We start from the raw sequence: 12479 nt of genomic DNA on the forward strand, positions 1-12479 counted from the left end.
GAATGGGTTGCCACATGTACTGTATGTAGCCATGAAACCCGAAAGCACCTCTTTATATAAAGTGTTGTGGGCGTCTCCTGGCAAAGCTTGACCACATGGGACCCTTCAAAAATGCTTTTTTTTAAATGTGTTTCTGTTAAATTAATTTTAAGAAATAGGTAGACGATTCAAGTATGCCAAACCGTCAAAGGTACAATGTTACATTGTGGGCATAATAGACTGTTCAGGGAAAATAGCAAAGACACCATGAATGCAGTGAGTAATCAAGTAATCATTCAAGTAATCAAAATATAAATGCAGTAAGTAATCAAGGAATAAGTAAGGTGGAGGAGGGGGAAGTGAAAGCATTTACCACTGAAAACAGGAAGCACTTCATTATTCTAGTTTTGTTTAGAAAAGGGGTAGTTAGCTCTGGTCTTCAAGTGCAACACTTGGCTCCGTTTCTTATTGCATCTCAGACCTTTATGACCAATTAAGCAAAAATAATTGGATGAAAAGTCAAATAAACTGTGATTTGTTGCATGCCCCGATTTGAATCGGCTGTTGAGCAGATACCCTGTGATCTTTCAGAGACCCTCAGAACAACACACTAATGGTAATCAACTGGGCCACATGAGCCACTAGTTTACTCATTTGCAAACTTGCTGTCTTTAAAATGGGGGTTGGACCAGACTTTGTGCTCAATTAGCACCCAAATGAAAAACACAAGCCACACGGTCTCCCCTTGTTTGTACCTCTTTTCTGTCCAAGAAAAAACTGCAGGTATCTTGTACTGTCCCAAATCCTTGGATACACGGAAGACTTCCGCTCCTTTCAGCAAAAGAATAACACAAACTCCAGATGTTCTTTGTTTAAAAAAAAAAGTGTATTATTATTAATGGTACTGTTTAAACATTTTACAAAATGTTTGTTATATATATAAAATACAACATCCTATTTCCAGTTTTGATGATGGTTTAGGAGTTGTAAAATGGAGACTTTCTCTTGAAATGGTTATGTATAATATTAGCATATATACAGTACAGATATCAACAGGAATACATTGCATATGTTCAATCAAAACATACATTTTTTGGTCTGGCATGTGAAAACAGTTCTTTTCACAACATCAAGCAAGTCTCAGATGTTGAGCAATTCAATAACTGAGATTGAAACAAAATTGTCTTGATACAACTCTGAGCATTTGTTTTTCTTTTGGTACAAATAAGTAAAACATGAATGCAGTAAGTACTCACAAAGCAGCTTCATTTCCTTATAAGAATATCCAGTTTGATTCATAATAACTAACAGTGGCTAGTACTGGCTGTAATACCAGGATAAGGACAACATTAACAACAGCGTAAAAGCACATTGCATTGTACCCAGGCTGCAGGAAACGTCACATCCAAGCATCAATGAACCGCATGAAACGGCCTGTATGTGTCAGCACCTTCCAGTCATATCAAGAAACTGGTTATTCTTTACCTGAAATGTGTTGCCCTGTTTTTCAATGGAAGGCTTGTGCAATTTTGCATTGTCTTAGTGCCCTAGACTGATTTCCTTTTACAAATCTCTGAGGGAAGTAAATTACAAAACTTCTAGAGCTTTTCATTTCAGGAAAGCACAATTTATATCCAGTTAAGTATGTGGTTACATAATTATAGTGGTTTCAGCTCACTTTAAGATATGGTCAGTCAAATTCCTGCTACAATTGTGTACTTTCTGACAACAATTTTCAGAAAGGGTATTTGCTGATGAGGAAGATCTGACTGACTGAACACAGTACTTTTGTCTCCTCTTTCACTCAACAAATATCACTCAACACTCCAACCCACAAACTTTACTTTGTAATTTTTTAGTACTGGAGCCTATTGATCGCATGCAAGTTTCTCACTGTCAAGTTAAAATATCAGTTTTCTCTATATTTACTCTCAAATTGTGACACTATTAATTTTTGCCAAATGTATTGCTCTTCAAATTTATCTCTTAGAATCATTTCGATATTTGTCAGAAAAGGGAAACTAACAAACACCACGTATGCTCAGTGAAATGTTTCAAAACATTTTTTAAAAGGGTAATGTTTTTGTACAGTATACCTTCTGCATTCTACAATTTGCAAAAAAGAGACTGGTATGATCACAGTATCACTTTTAAGAAACAAACCAATGGAAAGCAAAAATGTAAACCACCCATTTTATGGCTTTGTGTTATATCCAGTTACAGATAACACTGATTGATGTAAAGTATGGTAATTAAAAAGATTGAGGAGAAATATATAAATCAATGTACTGTAAAAAGTATGATTAATGTCCTGTTATCAAAAATACACATCATGTGCTGTGAAATTAGGTCAGTCACAATGGTAGAAAAATTAGGTAGGTGTATTGTCAAAACCAAAAGGCAATTCTAGCATTCTTCGTAGAGTCTGACATCACTTTTGGATTAATATGTAAGCAGGAAGTTAACACTTTTTATAAGCTCTGCAAACCTGTCATTATGGGTTAGTCCATTTTTGGATAGTATGACTCAGCTATAATTTAGAAAAGTGAACTTCCTTATCCTTTGTTTTAATAATAATATCTCTTTGGCATCAGTTCTGTATTATCTCATAGTGAAGGATTGTAAGCAAATACAATGCATAGCCATTGATGCTTGACTGGACTATAGTCTTATGTAAAGAAACACTGTGTTCTATCCCAGTATTTCTGTACCTAATACATAGGATTGACTACAAACAGTCTTTGGGCATCAACTGCCTGGATAGAGAAATCGGCAGGAGTGGCTTCTGTCAAAAGTGTGAGCTATGGGACTAAAGTGTAGGGCAGTATTGTCCATTTCTGAACAAAAATATAAAAAATACAGATAACAGTATCTGAAAGACAAAGGAGAAAGCTGAAAAGAAGCAAAAGTGTGTTTTCTCATGAGGTCCAAGCTGTCTCAACATGAAGCAAGGAAATAAGCATTCCTTATGAACTTTAAAACCAGCCTTGAGGAACAGGGAGCATGTGACTGCACCTGGGATTTGAAAAGCACCATGGTACCCTGTACAATTCCACTGAGATGTTCACTGAGAATAAAGCTATCACTTCCAGCAGGGTGGCTGTGAGAGGTATGGAGGTATGGTGAGAAAGAAGGGCTGTCTTGTCACAAGACTCGCCCACACCGATGTTAGCCCCATCTCAATGTTATATTCGCAACAGCACTTGGCCACTCAAAGACATACGTAATGATGTACAGAGCTACATCAGCTTTTAGTGTCACAAAATGATCTGTGTGGCTTTCAAGATGGACTGTGATTTCAGCACCGATTATGACAGAATTGAAACAGATGGAGATTTTCAAAGTGTCCCCTACTGTATGACTAGGATGGTGGAGGTCCGATTGTCATTCTTGTGAACAACTCAAAACAAACGGATGTTGTTCTACTACTCACGTCAAGATGTTGATTTGCAGACTAGACCGTTTGGTTGGGCAGAATGCAACACTTTGCAGAGCCTGGTGCACTAGGATGTAGACACTTGCTTACAACCATCAGAAAGATGGAAACACTGATTCCTTTACCAACAAATGAGTCAATATCAGACAGCACATGTGCTTCTGCGCTGTCCCTATAGGTTCCAAAGTACTTTAAATGTCTTCCATTTAGGGGAAACAGCAGGGCAAATGTTACTTTGCAGCCACTGAGGAAGCTCAATGTAGTATTACAGCAGTTATGTGCTTCTGGAGATTATGACTGAATAAATTAAACAGTCTGTAAACGTCTTACATTCTTAGTTAATGAGCTGTGATCTGTGCTCTGGAGTAAGGTTGTGCAGTCAGCTATTTCAAACCAATATGTGTTTTAGGGAAGGATCTTTGCTGGTAACTTCTACTGTATACAATCCTGATTCGGGGTAATTAGGTGACTTAATGGGCTTAATGTATTATTTGTACATTGCATTTCATCAGCTGAAGAGAACCGTAGGTAGAAAAAGAAACAGTGCTGACTGCATGTCAGATCCAGGGTAATTGTTTTGTTTTTTTTTAATGTAGAATGGTCAAAAAAATGTTATATCAACCAGTTGTGGAATGGGCAGTAGGGAGTTTTTCATGTCTGGGCTTGTAGCTATGAGCCACACAATCACACACAGGGGAGAAGGAGGAAGTTGTGGCAGACTCCTCCAATCTGACCACCTTCAAGCCAGTAGACTTCTAACACATTACAGACAATAATAATAATAATAATAATTCTACCTATGCAACCTATTGACCTGAACCCCAAGAGGCAAGTGGTTGTGATGCAATCAGAAGAAGACCATGATGTAATAGTGGTTGAGGAACATACACAGTTGATACAGCAGCCTGGGACTAATCTGACTAATATGCACAAGCACTGAATATCTGTCACAGTTTGCATGCACCAAAGATCTGCTTGATATCATCTGACTGAGTTTGTGTGACTTCTTCCCAAGGAAAGGACTTGTTTGCTTTAAACCCGTACCACAATGGGTGGGTGGGAGTGGGGGTCTGGACTATGCTTCTGTGGCCTGTGGCTCACTTCCCAAAAGCTGGATCTGGTGCAGGGCTTCCAGGCTTTCTTTTGGCTCGGTGGTGAAGGAATGAGGAATGTATAATTTGGATTATTTCCTAATGTTGAGGTTCCACCACACCACAGACAGTTAGAAAGCTGTCAATTTGCCGGGTCTCCCCTGGCCGATCACAAAAAAATGCAGTCCAGTAAATTTACATGTAGGAAAGAGCAGGAGTTCTGCAATTGACTCAGCTTAAAAAAATAAATAAATAGCATAACCTGCAACAAAACTTTTTACAAGCACTTTGGCACTAAGTAGAGTGTAAATACAATTTTTTTCAGGCAAATGCAGTCTTTAGAATTTTTACATTGCCTGTTTGAAGGCTCAACGTCTTACTAATAGTTAAAAAGGTTCTGCAAATTTCACGTTATGACTTAAAGGCAGTGAGTGGATGATGCACACAGTTGTGTCTTGGAAAGGCACAATTTAAAGAGGTGTTGTAAGCCAGTCCCTTAAGGGGCCTACTTTAAATATAGGCCTGCCGTCTGGGTGAAAAGAGTCCAAACAGGCTCATGTTTTGAAGGAACTGTAGACCAGATGATAAGCCCCCTCTTTGATGGCGTTTGGCTGTAGCAATGTGGAAATCCCCCAGTCTTGTCCTCAGTAATGCCCATAACCCATTCCCAGGCTCTCGCGCAGTCCCTTGAGCTGCTCCTCGCCCAGGCGGATCTTATCTTCCAGTTGGCGCTGCTCCACCAGCAGTGCAGCCTTCATCTTGACGAAGTGGCTGTAGTCGCGCAGCTGGTCGGGGGTGAGGCAGCGCGCCAGCACTTGGCAAACAGCTCGCTCCCGCCCATCCACGTGCTCCTTCAGCTCCTGGGCTTCTCCCAGCTGCCCAAGGAGCTGCTTCTTCTTCTCCAGCAGGGTGAGCTGAGGGAGGAACCACAGAGAATCATCACTGGACTGGTGTGTGTGTGTAGGGGACAGCTTTATCACAGGACACAGCAGAGGGACAGCAGCACTGGAGCAGTGTGTGTAGGGGACAGCTTTATCACAGGACGAAGCAGAGGGACAGCAGCACTGGAGCAGTGTGTGTAGGGGACAGCTTTATCACAGGACACAGCAGAGGGGCAGCAGCACTAGAGCAGTGTGTGTAGTGGACAGCTTTATCACAGGACACAGCAGAGGGACAACAGCACTGGAGCAGTGTGTGTGTGTGTGTGTAGGAGATATCTTTATCACAGGCACAGCATGACTGGTACAGTGTGTGTCTAGGGGACAACTTACACACTCACTGGATCTGGAGCTCTGCAGATAAGCACAGGGAACAGAAATTGCTGCTATAGGGTGATACTGGTTGCTCCTTACCCGCTCATGGTGGTTGGCATCTGGGCTCAGGCTATCCAATGTGCTCTCCACCCTGACTAGGCGGCTAGACAGTGACAGCAACAGGTTGACCACCTTGTCCAGGTCTCCGATGAACATGCGGAATTTGTCCACCTCGTTAGGCTTGCAGACTGCCTGGACCAAGGTCTCCACTTCCTCCCCCAGAGCCCCATTGGCAGTGATGTCTTCCTGCAGGTCCTTCTGGGCCTCACGGAGAACGGTCAGCTTCTTTCGCAGGCTGTCTATCAGCTGTTGCTGCAGAAGAAGAGACCGTATCATGAAGTGCTCAAGATGTGGTACTTGGACAACCTCCAGACAAAACACCAAAAACTGCCAGACATATGAATAGACTCTCTCGACAGCAGGCAATGTGTAATTGGAATGAGGAACTTAAGAGGCTCTCATCACCTGCTCTGGCCAGAAAAATCCACAGACCCCAATCCAGTTGATATGCATGCCATGACCTGTTCAAGCTGTCTAACATGAAAAAGTTTAGGGGTCACAATATGGTGCCCTGCAAGTGAATAAAGGAGAAACTCCCACACGTTGTAATGCACAAAACTCTATTGTTGAAAGACACATCGGCTTTCTATTCCTTCAAGATTAATTTTCATAAACTCCTTCAGAAACTTTACATATTGTATATTAGAGTTTCTTCTTTATGGTTTTAGTAATTGTCCTACACACCAATAGAAAAGGTATACAGATTTTTCGAAATTTGTTTTATGCCCAGTTAGCATCTGAAATGTGCATGGCTTTTTTTACTGTATGAGATGTTTCAATCTGCCTTGGAGTCAATATCTGTTTGGGGGCATTTAAAGAATCAAATCAGTAGCACTTCCTTGTGTATTTAAGTAACTATAATAGGTGTGTCTGTCTGTTCTTGCAGATCAGAGTCACAGAACTTAACTGAGTAAGAGTTTCTAACAGTTTAGAAACACTAGAATCGTTCTTTGAATGCCTCCCCAAATTTAGGATTGTGAAATTACTTACTGAACCTTGCTAAACTCAGACAGAGAGAGGGTTGGGGAATGAGAGGGAGGTCAGTCACAGCTCTGATCATTAACAGGCGAAAGAAAGGCAAGGCCCAACTATACAGCCTTGTACAGCTGCTGATATACATGACCAGCCAAGCACACAACATGCCAATTTAGAAACATTAATCCCCTAATGACAGCCAAGAGCCAAACAATATCTCTTTAGAACAGTCTGAATATGCTTTACTGTAGAACATCTCAGAAACTTCCAGACACCTCACGTTTCCTCCTTTATCAGAATCAGACTACTGGACTGTGCTCACCCTCTGTGATCTAAAGTCATCACGTTGACTGATACACTAGTCAAAAGAACAGTATGAACATTCTAGAACATTCCTCCCTGTTCTTTGTGAAATACGCTCACCAAGCTCTCTAGCCCAGCAGTTTCATTAGGTTATTCAAAGTCTATTTTATATTCTCTGCATGTTATTTTCTCTAAAAAAGTCAGTAAAAAGAGTCTTCAAAGCCTGCAGACAGAATGTGTGCAAGAGAATCTAGCCTGAGCAATGATTTACAAAGCACTTGATGAAGAATTAAGGTACAACAGAAAATTGCTTCCACACGTTATTTCCTGTTACTCAGCAGTAAGAAATTTTTCGTAGGTTAACCTGAGTAGTTGCTACAGCAGAAAATATTCCTGGGAGGGGGATAAAAGCAAATATAATAAAATTAGAAAAGCTGGTAACTATTCATTATTTAGCCTTTTTTTTGTATTTCTTCCTGTCTGGCTATCACTGCACATTTGGGATATGAGCTCATATCATCTGCCTTCAATTATGAGGGTTTTCATTTTGGCATATTGGTTTATATTCGTAAAACATGTATTGACACCCTACACATTTGCATCTCCAAATAAGAAAACATGTAGGGAATGAGAAAATCCGTGTGAAAGAAAGTGTTTCCTTTTAGGAAAACCTCAATTCAGCCCGAGCAAGAAATGCTTTCTGAACACTACCTCTTCAGCACAAATTAAAAAAAAATAGTACATCCACCATTATTTTTAATCCCATTCGAGGTCACGGGGGAGCTGGAGCCTATCCCGGCAAGCAACGGGCACAAGGTGAGATTCACCCTGGATGGGATGCCAGTCCATCACAGGGCACGCACAGACACAAATACACACACTCGCACCAGGGCCAGTTCTCCAAGAAGCCAATTAACCCACCAGTATGTCTTTACCCCATGGGAGGAAACTGGAGCACTTGGAGGAAACCCATGAGAACATCGTGAGAACATACAAACTCCACACAGATAAGATAAGATCACTTTCTTGGCCATATACAATTCCTTGCATTAGGAATTTGTCTTTTCGCACACCCCAGCTTGCTCTCCATGAGACACAGACACACAGACAGGGAGAGGAGCTTGGGGTCAGAGTGCAGAGTCAGCCATTTATGCGGCGCCCCTGAAGCAGTTGGGGTTAAGGGCCTTGCTCAGGGGCCCAACGGAGTAAAATTCCTCTGCCGGCCGCGGGATTTGAACTGACAACCTTCCAGCCACATGAGCAGATCCTTAGCCACAGAGCCACCGCCCCACCCAAGATAGCACCCCAGGTCAGGCATTGAATCCAGGGCCCCAGTGCTGGGAGGATACAGTGCTAATTTAGTACATCCCCCACAAAAAAAAAAAAAACAACATGTACAAAAGCAGTGGGCAGCAGCAGTACCTTCTTAAAGAAGAGTTCGTCTTCCTCCTCCTCCTGGTTCAGCCCTGGCAGCTCCTTCATCTTGCTTAGCAGGTGGGCCTTGGCAGCAGAGGTGCTGTAGTAGGCCGAACAGGATGAGCCGGAGCTGCCCTGTCTGGAGCGCCTGGAGGGGACAGAGAGACAGAGTCAGTGTTGCCTGTGGAACACCAGGATCAATAGATCTGATCTCTCCAGCCTAGTGAGAAAAGTGAAATTACTATGAAACATCCACAGTCCTTTGAGGACCAGGATCATGACTATAAGATTTTAGGATATCAAATATAGCAACTGTATATGACGCTCATTCTATCTTATATTGTGAAATTCTAAGATTTGAAATAAGAATAACTTTACCAAGACTTTAGTTGTTTCAATGGAGAAGAGGGCAAACATATAGTTGGTTATGAGCAGAAATTATATTTATAGTGGGTTATAAGCATAAATAAACCTTTCCTTCTTTTTACCTTCACCTCTATAGCTGTTTCTAAATATTACTCGGAGCAGGATATTCTGGATTCAGATCGGCTACTTTTTGTTTGCTCTCACGGCATGCCTGTTTACGTGTACACAATGCTAACTCGTGTTTAAAGAACTGCACATCATTTAGGTGATGCAAACATACACCTGACCAGTTTTGACCTGTCAAAGTAAGAACACAGACCAGGGTAGATGACAGTGCACGTATTCTACTATTGTGAAAGCAGACCTGTATTGCCTATAGCTCAGATCTCTGGAGAATCTCTTAAGTGTTCCTCTGGATTCTCAAAAGAACTCCTTATGGTATTCAGACTAAACGTTGCTAAACGTTCCTATTCCCCATTTAAACTCTGCTCACTTTTCTAGTGTGTCCACACTGAACTCCAAGGCACTGCGACTGCACCTCCTGGGCTGCCCAAGGCCACACTCTCCTCCCATCTGGGGAAATAGCTCCCCTGTGAGGTCAGTTCTGGACTTCAACCCCACATCAGGTCCCAGGACATCTGCTGTGGATGTTCCGCCAGACCTGGACTCCGCCACTGGACAGCCCACCTCCTGAGGGAGGGTGTCTATATTTGTCTCCAAAACAGTCACATGCTGTGGGTCATTGTGGCCAATCCTGGCAAGCTCTTCTTCTATTTCGTCTTCCTTGAACTCGTCTATATCCGTTTCCAGTGGCGTCTCACTGACATGGTGAACAGGCAGCGTCTTCTGGGCTGGCTTGCTGGGCTCATCCCGACTCCTGTTCAGCTCTCTGTGCTGCTCATAGTTCATGGAAAAGTAAGATTCTGGAAGACCTCGGGAGCCATTTTCCGCATTGATGCCCAAACAATGCAGGCCAGCAGGCACAGAACTCCTGTCCCATTCCACTGTCCTCTGGGAAACGGTCACTAGCCTCAGCGCAGCTGGCCTGTCCATCTCTGCCTCTGTACTCCGAGGTGGAGATCCAGACACCCTACAACAGCACAAACGAGGATTAGTTTAGAATCAAAATAAACAATTCCAGTGCCTCACTTACCATCAGGAGATGGTGGGAGTCATATTCAGCCAAACTCCAAAAGACTGATCTGCACAAACCAAAAGCGTTTTTCATCTCGGGGCTCAGGGTTACAAATCCCGAGACCGTACATAGGTAAGAGTGAAGGCAGAAGGGCTCCTATTAAATTTTTTTTTGCAATTATTCTCACTGCCTTGAAGTGTAAGGCTCCAAATGGTCCTTCCTTGATTAAATTTTATTGAGTGACATTTTATGTACTTTCTACTCTGCCAATGCAGTACAATAATATCAACTGTAGCAGAGATAGAAAACACTGGGGGATGAGAATGAGGTCAGTTGCAGCTCTGATCATTAACGGGCTGAGCAAGGCAAGGCCCAACTATACAGGCCTCATACAGGTGCTGACCTATATGACCAGCCAAAAACACAGCATGCCAATTTAGAAACATTAATCCTCTAATGACAGCCAAGACCCAGACAACATCTTCTCTTCAGAACAGTCAGTCCAATGTGTTGCAATACTGCTTAGACGGCCTGGCAGTAAGTTAGGGCAGAAAAATACCCTAAGTTTCCCTGTTTCCAAGTTCAAGTCTTGGCTCTGCCACTGACTGTAAGACCTAAATGGAGTTATTGAAGCTACTTGAGTTCCACCCTACAGTACTTGATGCATTTTAAAAGCATATTGAAACTGCCTATTGAAAGATGTGGATATCAAGGTCAACCCATGGTCTAAGTCGTTTCAGATTTAACCAGATAAATAAATATCAGTAGTATCACTAAGTCTAATCTACTGGATTTTAGGTATTTCTATCTTGTGAATAGTACCAGTAACTAAAAGCAGTATAACCACATATGAACATCACATTCTCTCACCTTGTGTGCAAATTTGGAGGTTGTGCCAGCGAGTCTGTAGCCCCGCGTGGTTCAGAGTCACCGTGCTCCGAGTCCTCTCTCAGGCAGCAGGCTGGTGTGAAGGTTGCAGGTGGAGACGTGGGACTCCGGGGAGTTGCGACATGTTCTTTACAGCAGTGTAGGCAGCTCTCAGAGAAGCCTCGGAGGGGCAGACTGTGGGACCGCTGTCGGGATGTCTCCAAGCCACAGGCAGAGCAAGTAGAGCCTTCGAAGCACTTGTGGCCTGGGTACACAAGCCTAGTCAGCTGGGATGGAGCAGCTGGCTCGCAAGGGGATGATGGGGCATACAGGCTGTGCTGGGATGCCCTCCTGCGTCTGTACTGCTCCCAGTTAGGAGGAGGAGGTCTTGGGGGTGGTGGGCCTTTCTTCCTTGGGGCTGCCTCTTCGAGTTCACTGAGGGCCTGCCCACCGAAAACCATGGCCCGGTGCCGCAATCGCTGCAGGTCCAGGCGGATGTCGCTCTCCGACAGGGCCCGGCCCCGCTGGGGATAACAAGGTGCTCGCTCATCGGGATGAGGTGGGGGCGAAGGTAGATCAAAGCCCTGAGCTTCGCTCCACCGACCCCAATGGGTGTTCTCCTGCTCCACAGCTCCCTCTGCTGTCTGGAGGTCGTGTTTGTGATGCTGGTAGTCTCTAGAAGCAAGACAAAAACTCTTTCACATACAACTGAAGGCCCCAGACACAAACCTCATCCAGTGTTTGAAAATAAGAGAGAACAGTATAGATTTTTTACATAACCAAGTCTAAGCAATCTCTGTATAACAAAAGTACTTATACTTTTAGAAGCCTGCTTCCTTTTTTCGTTATTCAAGAATCTGGCTCTAGTTTCTGAGGCACTGAACAGAATGAAACAGACTTCTGTGTATATGCGTTAACTGAATTGTCACAGGCAGTGTTTGTGGAACTTTTGTCATGAATAAAATAAACAGTGACATTCACAAAGGCATTCTGGACTCCACTGTAAAATATTAGGCATCCTCAGCCTTTTAATGTCTGTGACGTGTCTCATGAGATTTTTGTTTTCCCTGAAATGACCAGTAATCTTGATAATGACAGTCATTCCGGGTTTATTCCATGACTAACAAGAACCACGGACGAAATACTTTACCTCTCTGTCAGACTGAGCTTCCTGTTGGTGTTTGTGTGTTCCTGATCCCTTGCAGGATGTGCCTGTGAAAACCATTTGCTAAGTTAATCAGGAGAAAACAGGGACACCTAGACCAATTGTTCTAAGAACGGCAACTAAAATAAATAGAATATTAAGTTATTGGGCACAAAGTTAAACATGACTATTTATAGAACGTAAGAGAGGTTACAAACAAGGGGAAGCCATTCAGGCCAGGTAGCCTGTTTGGTAGTTAATGGCCAGTTGGATCTCATTCAGCTGTTTTTTGAAAGAAGCTAGGCTATCACCTTCAACAACATGGCTGGGTTTTGAACATTACATTTCTCTCATTATACTTACACTAGATTATATCTTCTTCACATTTATGTTA

General features: G+C 42.8%; 1 protein-coding gene across 3 annotated transcripts in view; it reads right to left on the reverse strand.

Moving 5' to 3' along the window:
- Positions 1-843: 843 nt before the first annotated feature.
- Positions 844-12479, reverse strand: part of shroom4 (shroom family member 4) — a 56893-nt gene continuing 45257 nt past the window's right edge. For all 3 annotated transcript variants that reach the window (XM_088649119.1, XM_088649120.1, XM_088649121.1), the window contains 6 exons: positions 12092-12153; positions 10945-11616; positions 9433-10029; positions 8580-8721; positions 5859-6131; positions 844-5420 (listed from right to left, as the gene is read on the reverse strand). In XM_088649119.1, the coding sequence (XP_088505245.1) occupies positions 5151-5420; positions 5859-6131; positions 8580-8721; positions 9433-10029; positions 10945-11616; positions 12092-12153 (2016 nt within the window). In that variant the 3' untranslated portion in view covers positions 844-5150. The remainder of the gene's footprint in view (positions 5421-5858; positions 6132-8579; positions 8722-9432; positions 10030-10944; positions 11617-12091; positions 12154-12479) is intronic.

This window comes from Lepisosteus platostomus, chromosome 10 (genome assembly GCF_059453375.1).
Source record: "Lepisosteus platostomus isolate fLepPlt1 chromosome 10, fLepPlt1.hap1, whole genome shotgun sequence".
NCBI lineage: Eukaryota > Metazoa > Chordata > Actinopteri > Semionotiformes > Lepisosteidae > Lepisosteus > Lepisosteus platostomus.